Consider the following 20,393-nt stretch of genomic DNA (forward strand, 5'->3'; position numbering starts at 1 on the left):
TTTTCTAACAGTGAGTAGTAAAGATATGGAATTGTGGAGGAACAAGGTATAATTGAGATATTTACTTAGAGAGTCATACAGGAAACAGACCCTTCCGCCCAACCCATCCGCACTGGCCAGACATCCCAATCTGACCTAGTCCCATTTCCCAGCATTCAGCCCTTACCCCTCTAAACCCTGCCTGTTCATATACTCATCCAGCCTTTTAAATGTTGTAATTGTACCCACCTCCCTTGCTTCCTCTGAAAAGGTTACATGGATAGAAACAGGGTGGAAAGGACTAGAGAAAAAGCAGAAGATTGGTACAAGATAATGATGCTTAATGAAGAGCTGGTGCAGGAACAATGGACCAAATAGCCTCCTTCTGCACCAATTGAGATTCTGTGAACTGAGTGACAAAAGAAAATTTAATAAGAGCGTGGAAATGTCAAAAAGATCACTATCTGGGTGTTAAGAAAAAAAATGCATTTGTATGGCATCAGAAATTTCAACTATTACATTTGAAGCACAGTCACTGCTTCAGATAGGTAAATATATAAGCTAGTTTGGGTACGTGAATGCATTACAAATAGAATACGATTAAGTAGCCAGATAGTCTGCTTTTTGCACTGTAGGTTAAGGAAGAAAGATTGGTCAGAAACATGGGAAAAAGCCCATGCCATGGAACCTTTAACATCTGCCTAAATAAGCAGACAGGATCTCAATTTAACAAGACAGAGTTTTAAACAATGTAGTGCTGCAGTGATGTGGGACTCTAGAGTACATGTTTAAGTCCACAATGGGGCTTGAACACATACTTGTAGTTTAAGTCAATAACGCATCATTTTTATCTCTAACCTGAAGATACTTGAATGCTCTTTTGGCAGAAGGTTTGGAATAGTCAAAAAGTTTCAGTGTGTAATCCTTTGACCCTGATGCCAGTATCTGTTCTGTAGGATGGAAAGCAAGGCAGGTGACCTCATCTACATGATCATACAGGGTGCGAATTACAGGATGGTTTTCCATATTCTGTTGAGCTGTCTCATTCATCATCACCTGTGTAAAACAGTAATAAAAATTTATTACAAACAATTTGACTTTTCTATTGAAGTCAACCAACCCATGTTAGCTACAGCTACTTCACTAGTTGTAGTCCCTATCTCGGTAGTATAATCTCTTGTAAACTTGTAAATTAAAACTGGACAAAATGACATCATTCAGCATCACACTGAGGCCAGGGAGTAGACGGGACAGTCACGAACAGTGAATACATCAGATTCTGGGCAAATGAATTTCGTTTTTAACAGGACAAACTTTTTTTCTGCACACTGCTTTTGGTCAGAGTGCCCCCTTGCTGTTTTTGAAGTGCAGTACACAGAGTTTCACAATAGCATATAGCTTGCAGAAGTACAATAACTATTTCTTAAATGATTATTTAATTTCAAAGATGCAAACATCTGTTGTCAATAAAACATCTGCAAAGATTGCTTTAATTATTTCTAACGCTATCAGTGACCTACCAATGCCAAGGAGTTGAAAGTTAACTGCATTAGGAGAAAAAAAATGTCATACTTCATAATTGATTTGAATTCATGCAAAACATCCATGATCACATTACTGCTGTACCTCAATGGGCATGGCACTCTTTGCTAACATCCTCTCTGTATCCAGAATTTTGATAGATGCATCAGCAGAGCCTGTAGCAATCAGCTGTCCATCTCGGCTATAGGTGGCGACACGGCATGGCCCTTTATGTGATGTCACGTAGCATGTCTCGTACTCAGCAGCCTCCGGGGACATAGTCTGAACATCAGCGTCAAATTCCATGTCAATACCTGTACCAGGAGCCACGGTGTCTGACCTTCCAATAGCATACTGTACAGTGTTGTCGTCATTTTCCATCCCTGTAAGTAACAACCATTCTTGAATCAAAGAGTCAAAGGAAACTTAATCAAAGTTGGCTTAGAACTAACGCAAAGTAAAATTTACAGTGTGAATTTAGAATGTCAATAAGATGTTTCAGAACTACAACTTAGAACTTTCTGAACTCTCATAAAAGATCCATTCAGTCCTCTTCTCTTTCCTAATCTCTAGCACTTCTGCTGAGAGTTTAGCCACATATCATTGATTTGCCCTAGAATAAGTGTAGATATTTTCCAATCAACCTGCTCAGAAATGTTATGACACACCTCTGCAGCAGGTGCAACTCGAACCGGGGCTCTTGGCTGGGAGGTAGGGGCACTACTACTGCGCTACAACAGCCCTTCTGGTATAAACATAACTTCATGCTCCAAAACCTGCGCTACGTTGGTGCCTATCTAAAAAATATTTACAAAAAATTAAATAACTCAAAAAGCATCTTCAATATAACGTACTTCAAGATGCGTTTTCAAAACTGCCACAAAACCATGCTGAAATACAGGAATGGGTGACCACAAAATTCAAACAGTAAAATATGAAGAAGTATTCTAAAGGATGCAAGAGAGGGGTATATAGGTATAGAAGCGGAGAGGCTTGGGGAGGGAATTGCAGAGATTACAAGCCAGATAAAGGCATCCCAATGGCATGACAATTAAAATCAGGAACGTACAAGAGACTAAAACTGGAGAAGAGTTGGAGATGAGGAAGAGATTATAGAATTGCAGGAATATAGCCATGGAACATTTGAAACCAAGCTTTTTGGAATGTGGCTATCTTTAATCCTTCCATTATACGTCTGTCATATGAGTAGTTCAGTAAGTAACTAAATCATACAGAAGAACAATTGAGAGAGGAGCAGCAAGACCAATCAGCCCCTCAAGCCTACAGTGCCTTTTAAAATATCATAATCACGGTGGCTCAGTGGTTAGCACTGCTGCCTTACAGCACCAGGGTCCCAGGTTCGATTCCAGCCTTGGGCGACTGTCTGTGTGGAGTTTGCACATTCTCCCAGAGTCTGCGTGGGTTTCCTCCCACAGTCCAAAGATGTGCAGGTCAGGTGAATTGGCCATGCTAAATTGCCCATAGTGCTTGGGGCATTAGTTAGAGGGAAATGGGTCTGGGTGAGTTACTCTTCGGAGGGTCGTTGTGGACTGGTTGGGCCGAAGGGCCTGTTTCCACACTGTAGGAATCTAATCTAATCTAAAATCCATCTTCCAAGTTTTTGCTCATTCACTAAACCCAACTATATCTTGCAGCTGATTCCTTAAGTTCCCATCAAGACATGCCGTCCAACCCATTGTAGTATCCTCAAGTTAATTTCCATGCATTACATGTTGCCATAATCTCCAAATTATTAATGTGGATACGTAAATAATTGAGGCCCTCAGACCGATCCTTATGGCACTTCAGTTTACATCTTTCCAACCTGGAAAAGACCCATTAATACCAATTTGATGTTTTCTGTGCACCCTAACTAATCCGCAATCCATGCTAATACATTAACCCACACATTGTGAGCTCCTATTTTCGGCTATAGCCTTTGTGGGGCACCATATCAAATGCCTTCTAGAAATCCAAATACACTATGTCTACATGTTCCCCTTTACCAACTTGCTTGTTTTATCATCTGAATAATTTGTCAAACATGATTTCCCTTGTATAAAACCATGATGAATCTGTCTGCATATATTTAGCTTTCTCTAAACATCCTGCTATTTATTCCTTAAGAATGGATTCAAACATTTTTCCAAACACATATTGGCCTAATTGACATATAGTTTTCTGCTTTATTTCTCTCTCCCTTCTTGAACAATGGCATCACACTAACAATGTTCCAATTTGCTGGAATACTCCTGGAATCCACTGAGTTCTAGAATATTTTGATCAATGGCTCCAATATCTTTGCTGCAAGTCATCAGGTACTTGCAACTTGTCCACCTTCTGTCTCATTAATTTGTCAAATAATTTGCCAATCGTGATAAGACTGTTACAAAACTTTTCTTATTAATTATCTGATATATTTGGGTTGTTTATAGTGTCCTTCACCGTGGATATCCTGGAGACTCACACAAAATACTAGTTTAAATTATATACTATTTCCCTGTTCTCCATTATCAATTCTCCACAGTCACATCCTCCAGGGTCCTACCTTCAGTTTAACTACTTTCCTTATTATATACCAGCAGAAGCTCTTGCTGTTGCTTTATACATTTCTTGCCAAATTTCTTTCATAAGCAATTTCTTCCGTTTTATTAAAGCTTTTTAGTAACCTGCCTTTGGTTCCAAAACGAAAATCCCAATTCCCTGGCCTACCATTAGTTTTCACTGCTTTGTACAATCTAGTGTTTGATTGGATACTCTCCTTTATTAACCGAAAATGTCATTGAGTTGTTCTTTTTAACTAATATAAAATTTTGCTGAATGAAATGAAATATCTGCTCAAACGCCTGCCACTACTCATCTACTGATTATCCCCTTACTCTGTTTTCCTCGGCTGCTTTGGACAACATTTTCTTCATTCCTCTGTAACTGAGACAAGAGTTGTTTTCCCTCAAAAGTTATGAAATTCTACTCTGTTGTGATTGTTAACCCTTCGAATTCTATCTCATTATACACTACTAGATCTAAAATAGCCTGTTCCTGGGTCAGTCGTGTAATGTACTGCTCCTGGGTATCTGATCTGTCCAAACAATATGCACATTAAAATCACCCATGACAATTTGTAAGGAACCTTACGCTTTGACATTTTAACCATCATTACTTATTCTGGTTCTAATCCCAGCTTCACTCTTCTGTTTACATTTTCTGTCCTTTCCTGCCAAACCCTAGTTGTAGGATTCGTCAAGACACCAATCCCAGCATCATTCAAATGAAGCCTATCTGTGTGGGTTTCCTCTGGGTGCTACGGTGTCCTCTCACAATCCAAAGATGTGCAGGTTAGGTAGATGGGCCATGCTAAATTGCCCAAGGGTGTTCAGGGATGAGTAGGTTAGGTGCATGAGTCAGTGGTAAATGTAGAGTAGTAGGGGAAGGGGTCTGGGTGGGTTACTCTTCAGAGGGTTGGTGTGGACTTGTTGGGCCAAATGTTCCACACTGTAGGGATTTTATGATTCAATTCTTAGTACTGATGTCAGTGCCCTAAACGGAATCCATTTCTGCCATACCAGTCCTTAAGCCACGGATGTGCATCGCTACTTTTATTTATCCTCTGCCAATCTACACAAGGCTCAGGTAGTAATCCTGAGATTATTACTTTTATGGTTCTGCTTTTTAATTTAGCCATGAGCTGTCCATAATCCTGCAGTTAAATCTCTTTGCTACTTTTACCTATGTCTTTGATACCTATGTGTACAACGATAACTGTATCCTCTGCCTCCCACTCTAAATTCCTCTCCAGCTAATAAGAGATATCCTAAACCTTGGCACCAAATAGTCAACACAGTCTTCAGGACACACTTTCTTTATCAGCAACTTTTATTTATGAAAAGATTTTAATGCATCAAAATGGAGTTTTAAGCATATTGCCTGTAGTGCTTTTTGAGACATCCAGTGGTCATGTAAATCACAACATCATTGCAAGTCTTTTTTCCCCAAATCCAAGCAAAGTTTGAGGTAAGATTACCAGAATATGATTAAAAGCATATCTCAGTGGTAAGCCGAAGGGAGTTTCTGAAAGTAAAAAATCTCAAGAACAGAAACCAGGCTTGGTAAATAACTAACTGTCATCTTTGTGGGCGGCACGGTGGCACAGTGGTTAGCACTGCTGCCTCACAGCGCCTAAGACCCGGGTTCAATTCCTGCCTCAGGCGACTGTCTGTGTGGAGTTTGCACGTTCTCCCCGTGTCTGCATGGGTTTCCTCCGGGTGCTCTGGTTTCCTCCCACAGTCCAAAGATGTGCAGGTTAGGTGAATTGGCCATGCTAAAAATTGCCCATAGTGTTAGGTAAGGGGTAAATGTAGGGGTATGGGTGGGTTGCGCTTCGGCGGGGCGGTGTGGACTTGTTGGGCCGAAGGGCCTGTTTCCACACTGTAAGTAATCTAATCTAATCTAATCTAATCTAATCTAATCTAATCTAATCTTTCCAGTGGTGCCCATATCCTAGGGATGGTCAAAAAAAAAGTGCACATTTTCAAATTATCGCATTGTGACTTTGAATGTATTGCTAAGTTTGATTATTTCAAACTTGACTCTTCAATCATTTATTAAATCAAATTTTGAAACATGGCAAGCACAGCACTTTATGAACTATATTCATGATCATGCATCCCAACAGAAATGAAGCTTTCAGCATTCAAGCATTAAACTGGCCACTTAAGGTGCTGTCCTGACTTTAGACAAAGATAGGATCAGGCTTAACTAAAGTGCCCTCCAGTTACTGAGTAGCTTACTGATTTTCACCATTTAAGCTTACACTCCAAAGTTAGTTACCAAGGCAAGTCATCTGGAAGTTATGTGACAGTATTCAGTGAGCAGCCAACAGGAGAGATCACAAAATACTTTAAAGCTCAACTGCAAGTGGGCTAGTAACACAAACTACTTACCAAGCTTTGCGAGATGCAATAGTTGCTCGGAGGGAGAGCAAACTGATGGTGGCTTGATCTCATTGATCAGGTTTGATGCAATATTCATGTATCCATCATATAGCAGCTGGCCAATAATGAGTCGGTAAAGGTGTTGCCGATCTTTTAGAGTAACTTTAGGTCGAAACATTTCAAGGATTTCTCTTGTGTGTAATTATTCTGAAGGATTAAAAACAAACATTAAAATGAGTTATCAGCAGATAATGTAACCATGCATGATGTGATCATCAAATCAAAACCACTTCCATTCCTGACACACTTTTAATTATATGCTGCTCATCTTAAAACCCTGACCATACATGCAGTATAAGGCAGGAATTCTAGCTAAGATTTCTCTCCCTACTCTTGAGAAGCCCTACTGCAGAACTTCCAGTGCTGTGAAGAATCCTTCAAAGGGAGGCAATCATTGAATGGCATTATTGTGAAACTATTAATCCAGAGACCCAAGTAAATGTTCTGGAGACCTGGGTTCAAATCCTACTATGACAGATGGCAGAATTTGAATTTAACAAAAATCTGAAATTAAGAGTCTAAATATGACCATAAAACCATTGTCAACTGTGACCTTATAGGAGGTTTATAAAATCATGAGAGGCATAGATAAGGTGAATATCAAAGATTTTCCCTCGGGTGGAGGAGTTCAAAACTAGGGGACATATTTTTAAGTGGAGAGGCAAAAGATTTAAAAAGGTGCTGAGGGGCAACTTTGTATGTGGAATGAACTGCTAGAGCAAGCAGTAGATGCAGCTAAGTTACAACATTTAAATGACATTTGGACAAGTATATGAATAGGAAAGGTTTAGGGGATAAAGGCCAAACACAGGAAAGTGGAACTAGTTTAGTTTGGGAAACGTGTTCGGTATGGGCAAGTTGGACCAAAGGGACTGTTTCCGTGGTGCAAGACTCTATGATTCTATTAAAAACCCATGTGTTTCACTAATATCTTTTATTTATGGAAAGAAACTATCATCCTTACCAGGTCTGGCCTACTTGTAACTCCAGTCCCAAAGCAATGTGGTTGACTTTTAACTGCTCTCTGGGCAATTACGGATGGGCAATAAGTGCCGGCCTAGCCAGCAATAACCACATCCTGTGAATGAAAAAAAACCTTTAATAACAGGATTCCATTATATTTGCATGAGTTTACAGCTGTGTGTGTTTGTCTACAAGGCTTTTTGAATGGATGTATTTTCTGCATGTTCAACATAAAACACCAAAAATACCATGCACTGAAAGTTTCAGCAACCTAAAGAAGTTGCACCATTTTCACAGCTCAAATCGTAGGATAATCTGGATTTTTAAATGACTGCCCACAGGAACTTCCTAACCTTAGTCTTAAGGTTCCATAATTAGAATTCATGATCCATTGTCCTTTCCTGTGAATTAGTTTAAAATATTTTATTGTTCCATACTGTTGCTATCTTATGTCACATTCCAGGTTCACCACTGAATCATCTCCTTTTCAGTCGATAGTTCTCCAGTACTTCCCCATACCATAGTCATTAGTGACTGGTGAAATGGCTTACTCCAGGTCAACTTTATTCTGGCTGCACTTCTTGACAGATTTAATTTGTGTTCAACAGATTTTAAAATCCCATTATCATCTTTTCAGTGCCATTCCATTTTGTTTGAAGAGATCATTTCTTCCTGCATCCTCTTCAATGTAGACATGATTCACTGACCTTATTTCCTCTGGAGACCTAGTCCTCCAACCTCACACAATCTATCCTCTTCCTAAAATCTACAAATGGGACTGGCATGGCAAATTCATCATTTAAACCTGCTCCTGTCCCAATCAACATATTTCTTTTTTTTTAATGTATATATTTATTAAATGTTTTTCTTTTTTTTACAAAAAAACACAAACCAAAAGAAAAAGAAAAACAGTTAGAAAAGTACAAAAGTACAGAAAAGTAGGAATAATATCACACTATTATGTTATATTACAATAATGTTAACAATAAATTGCCTACTATTCTCCAGATTGTTGTTGACTCTTATTTACTTAACTTAATCCAAACTAGCACAAACTCAAACTAAATTAGATTACAATCAACCAATTTTAAGTTACACTACATTGCACTATATTACTCCACTTGCCGCGCTTCCATCAAGGCTCCCGTCCATGGGGGCAACAGTAATTATACCCGTATTTACTGGGTCTCCACCCACCCCGCCCTCTCCACCCCCCCTCCCACCACCAATCTTCCTCAGATCATGAGTAACATTACCAGCCCTCTCCCCGACAGAGTCAATGGACTGCGGGGCACTTTTCTTCCGAGCTAAGTAGGCTAGGTATCTACCTAGTTTATCCCCATATTCAAACAGACTTTGCTTTGCTACTTGTGTGAGCACTGAGTCAAGAGCAGCCCGGAGAGCTGAGGTCCACTGCAATTTAACCACGGATAGTCTGGTGTAATTCGGCTGCCTTCAACCAGGCCTCAAGCATCTGCTGCTGCTCACCCCTCTATCTCCTTCTCGTTGCTGAGTATGAAATAATCACACCCCTTAAGAATGCTTCGGTGGTCTCCCAGAGCACTGATGGATTACTGGCCGTACCGCGACCCTGAACTCCCTTGTGATATACTGTACAAAGTTGTCGTCTTTCAACAGAAAGGGATCCATGTGCCACTGCCGCGGGCCTACTCCATTACCTTTGGCCTTAACGTCTAAATATGCTGCCGCATGGTCCGAAATAGTTATATTCCCAATTCTGCAGGCTAACACCCAGTCCAGGAAAACTGACAGAACAAAAAACAGGTTGATTCTTGTGTGGCACTTTTGTGGGTTGGAATAGAAGGTGAAGTCCCTCCTGCTTAGTTGGAGGCACCTCCACACATCCACTAACCCCAGCTCCTCACACAAGTCCACCAAGTGCCTAGACTGCTGAGGTGTATCAGACAGCCCTCTTAGTACCCCAGCGTCCATAAGACAATTAAAGTCTCCTCCTATAATCATACGACACACCCTAAGCGCCATTACCTTAGAGACTGCATTAACTAAAAATTTGAGAGGGTGCGCTAGGGGACAATAAACTTTCGGAATGCCATACTCTTCTCCACGCCTTAAGAATCATGAACCGTCCATACTCATCTTTGATTTGATCTGTCACCTGAAACAGAAAGTTTTCTCATACTAGTATGGCCACCCCTCTGCTTTTGGAGTTAAAGGAGGAAATGAATACCCTATCATATCCCCACTGCTGTAACTTCAGGTGTTCCTTTCAGTCAAACGTGTCTCTTACAACATTGCAATGTCAATCCTTTCCTTCTTGAGACTTGAGAGTACCTTTTTCCTTTTAATGGGGGAAGTGACTCTCCTTTATATCCCAGGTGCACCACCTGAACAGATCGTTAGCCATGACCGCAGACTACAGCCCAGAGCACCCTGGGAAGAAGCCCAATCAATGTGCAACAAGCGGGGAAAAAAAGAACTTTAATCAAATCTAACGACTATTCCTACAAACACTAAGATTAAAAAACTAACCTCTACTGCTAAATTAAACAGCTGAACACAAAAAAACACAAGTTTCCAGAGATCCCCACCTTGCCCATAGGGGACATTCACTCCCGACCTCTCAACCATCCTAGCACTTTCCAGTTAAGGCCGTGCCCCAGACCCAAGGGAGAAAAACAAACACATTATTTACGCTCTTACCAGTTAACAATGGACGCCCCCCCATCTCAGCCCCACACATCTTAACATCCAAGGAGTACCCAGCCCTCACCCCGCAAAACAGAACAGAATCGCTAATAACCTCCAAACACACAAAATAAAACACACAAAATAAAACACACCGGATTGTACACCAATATCAAATCTATAAAACCCGAGACTCCAAAAAGGGAAAAAAACACAGAGAAAGAAGATACAAAAAAAATCATATGATGCCATCGTCCATACGACCCTTCCCTTCTGTCCTCCTCTGCCAGTGTATTATTTCGCCAATCCAAAAATTCTTTTACTTTTTCCACCTAGTCACAACTGTAGACGGTTCCCCCATAGTTGAATCGTAGCACTGCCGGATACCTCAGGGAGTACTGAATATTTAAATCTCTTAGTTTTTTCTTTACCTCATCGAAGGCCTTCCTTTTCTCAATTACAGCCCTAGAGAAGTCATGAAAAAACATTATTTTCAAGCCATTAAAAGCCAAAGCCTGTGGATCTTTTCCGAGTTTTCTGGCTGTTTCAATTATTGTATGCTTTTCCTTGTACCACTGGAGTTGCACTAGGACCGGGCGGGGGTGGGGGTGTTGAGCTGGCCTGGACCTGGTAAGCCCACTCCAAACCTTTGCGGCCTGACTCAATCTCCAGGCCCAGCAGCTCTAGAAGCCAACCCTCGAGTAATTCGGCGAGATTTCCTCCTTCCTCCTGCTCAAGTAAGCCCAAATTTCATAAATGTTTTTTCTCCGACCTCGATTTTTGAGGTCATCTACCTGTTCCTGCATGGCCCGAACCTGGCCTTCCAGGGTTCAGACCTGCCCGTCTGAGCTCTCAGCTGTGTTTCCATGCTGTACACCTCCAAGACTCTGTGACTCTCTGTCGTGGCCTCCATGGCGGTCCTCTGTTCCACTGCTCCAATGTATTGATCCAAGGTCCGGATCTCCTGCTCTTGCTTTGCCAACATGGCAGTGATTGGTTCCAGCACTCCCTCAATCTTTTCACAGAGTTTTGTAAACTCCGTGAGTAGATGCTGCTGGACCCAAGGGAGCCTAACACAGCAGATTGTTCAGACTGCTGCCATCTTCTTAACTTGATTCAACGTCTCTCCTCTCCTCCATTTGTGGCTCTTCTGACACTTGCCACAATTTCCAGTTTCCTGGATCCTGACAACTCCTTTTCTCCACGAACCTGTATCTCTCTCCATCTCCATTCTTCATCAGGATGGTCTAAGGAGTCTCCACTTCTTTCTTGATAGGAGGCCTGAATATTCCCCTGAGCAATCTACATCAGCCTCTTCGGCCTGGCTGAGCTTGTTCTCTTTTTGAACAATTTCTTCTTCAACACATCTCACTCGCTCCAATAAAAAGTGTGACTATCGGAAGCTGTGGGAATGCCTGTTCTTTGTGGGGTACATCAAACATTCCTTGTTTCAGTCCTAGTTGGGTGTCGTCCCACATCTCCTTCTCTAAAACATTGATGAATGTATCAGTGCTGTTTCCTGCTCTCAAATTGCAATTAGAAACCCTCATCAATTTTGCTTTCAATATCCTCCTTTCTCCTCATTGTCCAAAGACCCAAGCATAGCTTCCAGGCAAAACAACACTTTACTTGTACTTCTTTCAAACATGCTCACTATACTTATTGGTCACAGTGCAGACTCCTCAACACTAGCAAGACCAAATGTAATCTAGGTGACCACTTTCAAAACACTTCCACTCAATCAATAACTCTCCTTCTAGGAACTTGCCATTTCAATACACCATCTTGCCCTCATGCTAACATTTCTGTCAGGCCTGCTGCAGTGCTTCAGCTAAGCCCAATACAAGTTGGAGGAATAGCACCTCAGTTTCTACTTAGGCACATTGCAGCCTTCATGACAAACGCTTGCTTGTGGCAGTTGATATACAAACCCAAACAATGAATATGACCATGGTATCATCATCCAATGCAATCAACACACGTATAAGCATTTCCACCAATCTTATAGAACAAAAATTCGGAGTGGAATTTTGTTTTAAAATCCTTTGATCTCTGACCAGTTGTGCTAGCCACTTCAATACTTTAACAAAAATGTGCATAAGCTGAAGCAGAATACCCAATATTGGCAATGAACTGCATTCCTATTATCAGGGAATCAGCGATAACTTTGGATATCATGGTTTGAGGTGTGCTTTCATGAGCAGCAGCTGTTGCCTGAAATTTTTAGTTTGTAAACAATCTGCACAATCTCAAGTTTATGCAATATACTACCAGCAAATTGGAAGGGCTTAGAAGGATATGGGCCAAATGCTGGCAAATGAGACTAGGTCAGTTTGGGATGTCTGGTCAACGTGGGCGAGTTGGACCGAAGGGTCTGTTTCCATGCTATATGATTCTATGCATACAGGCAACACAGGGGTTCAGTGGTTAGCACCTTGACCTCATGGCACCAGGGACCTGGATTCAATTCTACTCTTTGGACACTGTCTGCGTAGAGTATGTACATTTTCCCACTGTCTGCATGGGTTTCTTCCAGGTGCTCCAACTTCCTCCCATAGTCCAAAGATGTGCAGGTGAGGTAGATTATGGGGACAGGGGTGAGGGTGTGTCTGGGTGGGATGCTCTTCAGATGGTAAGTGTAGACTTGATGGGCTGAATGGCCTACTTCCACACTGTAGGGATTCTATGACTCAACATTGAGCTCAACAATTTCAGAGCATGAACTCTGTCCTCCACTTTGATTAGCACTCCCCTTGCCACTTGTTGCGGAGCACCTTCACCATCTGTTTCATTTGCTCATCCTGCCCTTCTTTGCAACAGCATAAAACCCATCATTTTCCTTGTGTGGAGTTTGCACATTCTCCCCTTGTCTACATGGGTTTCCTCCCACAGTCCAAAAGTGTGCAGGTTGGGTGGATTGACCATGCTAAATTGCCCATAGTGTTCAGGGCTGTGTAGGTTAGTTGCATTAGTCAGGGGTAAATGTAGAGTAAAAAAGGTAGGGGAATGGGTCTGGGTGGGTTACTCTTCAGAAGGTTAGTGTGGACTTGTTGGGCCAAAGAGCCTGTTCCACACTGTAGTGGTTCTATATTCTAGTGTCTTCCATTCCAAAAGAATCAAAGATCTCTAGCACTTTGTCATTATTGTTTCACTATGTTATTAATCCAGTATTTACTTGTGTGTGTGTGTTCAAGACAGCCAGAAACATTACATTCCTTTTATGGAATTTGAGAAGAACAGTACATTGCAAAAATATTTATACTTCCCTTTCTAAAATACAAAAAATTCATAATTTGTGACATTTTGATTTAAGCCAGTGCCAAATACTTTATGAGCACCTGTTATATTTGAGTACTTTGCACCATCCTAGGACAGGTGAAACAAAAACACGCACGAGAATTTTTAGAGGCATGGCATTCTAACCAGAACTCCACCAATAAACACATTAATTTAGATCCTATCCACCTTCCCTTGAAAAAAGTACTAGAAATGACATCACCCACTTTAAGAAACCAAGACCTATAAAGAGAGAGTCAGGACATACCACCAGCGCTTCACTGGAGACTCTCACTGATGATGTTCCCTAGTATGGGGACGAAATGTCTGAAAACAAACCTTCAAGCTCAGTGAACTAACTTACTTGCATAGTTTGTACCATTCTTCAGAATTTTTCCCACTTTCATTTTTAACTTACTTAAAATGAGTCCTAACATATTTTAGCTAAAAGTGCTTAACACTGAAGTCATCAGCAAACAGCCTCACTTCTGACCTTATGATGGAGGAAAAGTCACTGATTAAGCAAGATGGTTGCATCTAGGACCCTACTGAGGAACTTGTTAGTGACGTTCTGGCACTGAGATGAGTGGCCTTCAATATCCTTAATCATTGTCCTTGTACTAGGTAGTGAGATCATTACTTGAAAAATGGGTGACAGGACTGTTGTTTGCTAGGTGTGACATATTAGCCTTAGTATTGAATGTTAATCAACCCCATATCAGGTAAAGCCACAGAGAGAACTTTCAAATTAGATAGCTGCATCAAATGTGTATCTCAAAATACCATCACCCATCTGTGATCAAAGAGGGGAGTATGTGCAGGCTGTTCATCAGCCGGAGTTAGTGTACTCAAATTCCTTGTTTTATTTTAAATTCAGCCCGCACAAATATGCATTTGCTTTAGGATGTCACTGGATGGTAACTAATGTAGAATCAGATCTTTTTGACAATCCCTTTGTGGGCGGCACGGTGGCACAGTGGTTAGCACTGCTGCCTCACAGCGCCAGAGACCCGGGTTCAATTCCCGCCTCAGGCGACTGACTGTGTGGAGTTTGCACGTTATCCCCGTGTCTGCGTGGGTTTCCTCCGGGTGCTCCGGTTTCCTCCCACAGTCCAAAGATGTGCAGGTCAGGTGAATTGGCCATGCTAAATTGCCCGTAGTGTTAGGTAAGGGGTAAATGTAGGGGTATGGGTGGGTTGCGCTTCGGCGGGGCGGTGTGGACTTGTTGGGCCGAAGGGCCTGTTTCCACACTGTATGTAATCTAATCTAATCTAATCTAAACTACTTGGTTCAGCTACTCATGAAAAAGCTCAGCTCATCAGCAGTGTAGTTGTTTTGGATTACTTTAAATGTTAACACCATTTTCCTATGCTACCTCCTTATCCCTTGCTTCTTAAATATCTAGAAGTCTATGTCTCAAATACATAAAATAAATGAGCCTCTACCCTCCTGCAGCAGAGAGTTCGAAACATTCACCATCCTCATTTCAATACCATATGGCCTCCCTCTTATTCTGAGATTGAGTCCCCTGGTTCTAGAAACCCCAGCCAGGAGAAATATCCCTCCTACATTTATCCTGCCAAGTCCTGTAGGAACATGTATGCTTTAAATGGATCACCTCTTATTCTTCTAATCTCTTGAGAATGTAAGCCTAGTCTCCTCAAAGGACGATCCTTTAATCTAGGATCTTATCAAACTATGCAAGTATACCCTTCCATAGATACAGGTCAAATCCGTGCAATACTCCAGATGTGATCCCATCAAATTCTATATAATTGCAGCAACAGTTTCAATCCCTCTGTACTCAAATCCTCTTGCATAAAGGCCAGCTTACAATTTGCTTTCCCAGTTGTTGCTGCAATTATAGTACATCACTGCTGTTTCCTTACGATGAGAAAAACATAATGGGATTTCTAGTTTTGCTATTCATTCAACAGTCTTTAGAGATGCTGAACAGATAAATGAGATGTTAGCTGGCAGACAGATATGAAATGGTCTACAATCTGGGCATCATGGTCACCCTTCACATTCCACCTTTGGAGGTGGTGGTCACATTGTTACTGCCTAGTGTAGATTTAGTTGACCATTCACAACTTTTGTACAGCAACTGCTGCACCATGTGGCACAGGATGAGAAGTTGCATGCATTGTGATGCCAACAATATGGGTTCAATCCCCACACTGACTAAAGTTACTATGATTTGGAGATGCCGGTGTTGGACTGGGGTGTACAAAGTTACAAATCACACAACACCAGGTTATAGCCCAACAGGTTTAATTGGAAGCACACTATCTTTCGGAGCGTTGCTTCCAATTAAACCTGTTGGACTATAACCTGGTGTTGTGTGATTTTTAACTAAAGTTACTATGAAAGACTCTCCTTCTCAACCTCTTCCCTCAGCCGCGGCATAGCAGGTGGCCTTTAAGTTAAACCACCATCAGTCATCTCTCTCCAATGGGACAGTGGCCCAGGGTCTGCTTGGTCTATATTACATTAGCCTTCAGAGAGGGAGAAGAAAATTTATTGTATTTCGTTGTGCCAGCAACAACACAAGGCAAGACTGGAGAGAACCAATGGCAATCGGAAGAAGTGATAACATGTGATTTACAATTTTAAAAAGGCCTCAGCTTAATACAGAGTGGCTTTCTCCCAGCTGCTGCAAAGTGTGATTTTGTTTTGTTGCTGAGCTGATCACACTCCATATTACAGACAATCCCAGGGTAGAATTGGGGGTAAAACCCTGACCCACCCACATAAGGGGGATTTTCTTTCTCAGCACCGGGACCAATTCCCTGAATCTAGACAATCAAAGGCCTGTGGTTTTCCAACAGACCCCAGCCTGAGCACCCTAAGGTCTGGGATACCACCTTGTCGGTTCACCTTTACCTCACAGGGCCTGTAAAAGGGCCATGCCTTCCCCCGAGTGACCGGTCACCACCCCAGCCCCAAAACACAGACCCTCACTAACTCACTGATCGGACGGCTTGGCCTGGAGACCAGGTCCGGGTAACCGCGACTCGACCTCACGGAACAGGCTCTCAGTAATGGCGGTGCACGCACCCGCGACGGGCTCTCGGTAATGGTGGTGCTCGCCCCCGCGACGCGATCTCGGTTATGGCGGTGCTCGCCCCCGCGGCGGTCACTCAGTCATGGCGGTGCTCACTCCCGCGACGGATTCAGCAATGGCGGTGCTCGCTCCCGCGACAGACTCTCAGTAATGGCGGTGCTCGCATCCGCGACGGGCTCTCGGTCATGGTGATGCTCGCCCCCGCGGCGGTCACTCAGTCATGGCGGTGCTCGCTCCCGCGACGGGCTCTCGGTAATGGCGGTGCTCGCCCCCGCGGTGGTCACTCAGTCATGGCGGTGCTCGCACCCGCGTCACCAGTGAGCTGCTCCCAGTTGCCTGGTAACTGGGCCTCGCTCAACTACAACTTATATTTAAAAATAAACAAAATAACTGCGGCTGCTGTAAATGAGAAACAAAAACAGAAATTGCTGGAAAAGCTCAGCATCCGTGAAATCAGAATTATCGTTTCGGTTCCAGTGACCCTTCCTCAGAACTGATGGTACCTTGGAAAATGTCGGTTTGTATGCAGAAGATAGAAGGGGTAAAGAGTAAACGGTAGGTGGGGACAAAGCCCAAAGAGAGAGAAGAACCGTTGTATAGACAAAGGACTCCATAACGATCCAGTTAAGAGGGTTAATGGAGACTGTTAGTGGCTAACACTGGGTAGCGTGTAATGGCAAGACTATGTGATAACAATGGGACGAAAGTGAGGACTGCAGGTGTTGGAGATCAGACTCGAGAATGTGGAAAAGCAGCATCTGAGGAGCAGGAGAATCGATGTCGGGCAAAAGCCCTTCATCAGGAATGAAGCCAGGATCCTCGGCGGTGGGGACATAAATTGGATGGTGGGGTGAAGGTAGCTGAGAGTGGGATAGGTAGATGGAGGTGAGGGTAAAGGTGTTATGTTGGAGAGGAGGGTGTAGCACATAGATGGGAAGAAAGATGGACAGGTTATGAGGAGGGTGCTGAGCTGGAAGGTTGGATCTAGGATAAGATGGGGAGGGAAAATGAGGAAACTGGTAAAATCCACGTTGATGCCTTTGGGTTGGAGGGTCCAGAGGTGGAAGATGAGGCGTTCTTCCTCCAGGTGTCAAGTAGATAGGGAGTGACGATGAAGGAGGCCCAGGACCTACATGTCCTTGGTGGAGTGGAGGGGGAGTTGGTGGATGGCCACAGGGCAGTGGGGTTGGCTGGTGCGGGTATCCTGGAGATGTTCTCTGAAGTGCTCTGCGAGTAGACATCCTGTCTCCCTAGTGTAGAGGGGACTGCATTTGGAGCAACAGATACAATAAATGACACATGTGGAAGTGCCGGATGAAACTTTGATGGATGGATAATGCTCCTTTAGGACCTTGGATGGAGGGGGGGGGGGAGGTGTGGGTGCAAGTTTTGCAATCCCAAGTTGGCAGGGGAAGGTGCCAGGAGGAGAGAGTGGGTTGTTCGGGGGGGGGGGGGGGGGGTGCGGCGTGACATAGACCTGACAAGGCAGTCGTGGAGGGAACGGTCTTTATGGAAAGCGGGTAAGGGTGGGGATAGAAATATATCTCTGGTGGTGGGGTCCATTTGTATGTGATGGAAATGATGCGATGTATACAGAGGTTGGTAGGGTGGAAGGTGAGGACCAGGAGGGTTTCTGTCCTTGTTGCAGTTGGAGGGGTGGGGTTACAGAGCAGAGGTGCGAGAAATGCACTGAAGGGCATCATCAACCAAGTGGTTTTCCGTTTGTAGGTGGCAGAAATGGTAGAGGATGATGCGATGTATATGGAGGTTGGTGGGGTGGAAGGTGAGGACTGGAGGAGCCAATGCATGGACTAGTTGGACCAAACAATCTGTTTTCGTTGCTGTACATCTCTATGACTGTAAGGCCTGGTGTGTGGGGTAGGGGGACTAGGACATGGGGGAATCAGGCCCCAAAATTGTAAAACTCAATATTAACTCCGGAGTCGGCAAGTGGAAAAGGAGTTGTTGTTCTGCCAGCTTGTGATGAGCTTTGCTGGAGCACTGCAGCAAACCTGAGATAGATGTTGGCCAGGGAACAGGGTGGTGTGTTGAAGTGGCAGGAAACTGGAAGCTCAGAACATTTTTGCAGACAGAATGTAGATGTTCTGCGAAGCAGTCACTCAGTCTACGCTTCATTTCCCCAATGTAAAGGAGACCACGCTGTGAGCAGCGAATGCAGTAGACTAGATTATGAAAAGTGTAGGTAAAGTGCTACTTCACCTGGAAGGTATGTTTAGGGCCATGGATGTTGAGGGAGTAGGTAAATGGGCAGGTGTTACACCTTAGATGGTTGCAGGGGAAGGTGCTATTGGGGGCAGACCGTGGAGGGGATTGTGTTGGGAGTGTAGGAGTGGACCAGGGTGTCCCAGAGGGAACAGTCTCTGTGGAAGATGGTCAAGGGAGATGAATGTGTGTCTGGTGGTGGCATCTCACTGGAAATGGCGGCTGATGATCGTCTGGATGTGGACACTGGTGGGACGATAGATAAGGACAAGGAGCATCCTATCACTTCCATGGTAAAGAGGGGACGGCCGGAGTCTGAAAACTGAAAATTCCAAAACAGGCGTAGAGCCTCACTGGAATCTTCCGTAAGGACTGTTCCCTCTGGAACACCCTGATCCACTCTTCTTTCACTCTCAACACATCCCTCTACCCCACAGCACCTTCTCCTGCAACTGCTGAAGGTGTAACATCTGCCCATTAACCTCTCTCCTCCTTAATATCCAACAGCTCAAACATACCTTCCAGGTGAAGCAGCACTTTACCTGCACTTCTCACAAACTAATCCACTGCATTCACTGCTCAAAATGTGGTCTCCTCAACATTGGGGAACGAAGTGTCGACTGGGTTATCGCTTTGCAGAACATCTACGTTCTGCCTGCAAAAAAGACAGATTCCAGTTGCCTGTCACTTTAACACACCGCCCTGTTCCCTGGGTTGTTGCAGTGCTCCTGCAAAGCTCAGGGCAAGCTGGAAGAACAACAGCTCATTTTCCGCGTGGGGACCCTGCAGCCCTCCGGATTCAAAATAAGAGGTCAACAATTTTAGGGCCGGAACTCTCCCTGTCCTAGCCCCCTACCATATATCAGACCTTGATATCACAAAGTCTACCGTTACATTCTACCTATTGTTAGAATAACTAACAGTCTCCATGAACAGCTATTCACCCTCTCAGCCAGATCATTAACTACTCCTTTGTCTGTCCTTCTGTCTCTGAGCTGTATGGCTTATGCCTGAAACATTGATTCTCCTGCTCCTTGGATGCTGCCTGACCTGCTGTGCTTTTCCAGTGCCATTTTCCGACTCTATCCATACTTATCATTTACTCCCTAGTCCCTCCCCCACCCTACCTTCTGCATATAAACAGACATTTTCCTAGCTACCATCAGTTCTGAGGAAGGGTTATCGGATCCGAAACGTTAACTTTGATTTCTCTTCACAGACCTCCCAGACCACTTAATCTGAACTATCAATACCTTTTCTCACCCAGCACTCTATACACTCCTACACTGCACGACCATCTATAGCATAAATGCTACCCTTACACCCGAAACGTCGACTTCTACACCACCAAATGCTGCCTGGCTTGCTGTGTTCTTCAAGCCTCCTGCCTGTCTACTTTGGATTCCAGCATCCACAGTTTTTGCCTCCCTCCACACTTCACGTCAGCTCTGATGAAAAGTCATCTAGACTCAATATTAGCTTGCTGTCTCCCCATGGATGCTGCCTGACCCGCAATGATCTCCAGCGTTTGTTGTTTTCAGTACAGATTCCAGCAACTGCACTGATTTGCTCCTAACTTATAGTTGTCTGGTGTCTTTAACAATGAAATGTTCCAAAACACTTCACATGAGCCTAAAGAGAAGAAAGTGATATGTTTTGGCTGTCAGACGTTCCGCTCACGAGCTGGTAGTCTGTGCCTGTGATCA

General features: G+C 43.5%; 1 protein-coding gene across 5 annotated transcripts in view; it reads right to left on the reverse strand.

The window, feature by feature from the left end:
* Positions 1 to 20,393, reverse strand: part of cstf1 (cleavage stimulation factor, 3' pre-RNA, subunit 1) — a 46,571-nt gene that overhangs the window by 15,701 nt on the left and 10,477 nt on the right. For 2 of the 5 annotated variants that reach the window (XM_043710139.2, XM_087994983.1), the window contains 3 exons: positions 6,441 to 6,638; positions 1,606 to 1,883; positions 838 to 1,035 (listed from right to left, as the gene is read on the reverse strand). In XM_043710139.2, the coding sequence (XP_043566074.1) occupies positions 838 to 1,035; positions 1,606 to 1,883; positions 6,441 to 6,609 (645 nt within the window). In that variant the 5' untranslated portion in view covers positions 6,610 to 6,638. Of the gene's footprint in view, positions 1 to 837; positions 1,036 to 1,605; positions 1,884 to 6,440; positions 6,639 to 7,455; positions 7,570 to 16,365; positions 16,506 to 20,393 lie in introns of those variants that run through there. The other 3 variants (XM_087994982.1, XM_043710138.2, XM_043710142.2) reach the window with 3 other exon arrangements.

Source organism: Chiloscyllium plagiosum, unplaced genomic scaffold, assembly GCF_037043375.1.
Source record: "Chiloscyllium plagiosum isolate Xiang-an unplaced genomic scaffold, Cpla_swu_hap1 HiC_scaffold_15, whole genome shotgun sequence".
Lineage (NCBI taxonomy): Eukaryota > Metazoa > Chordata > Chondrichthyes > Orectolobiformes > Hemiscylliidae > Chiloscyllium > Chiloscyllium plagiosum.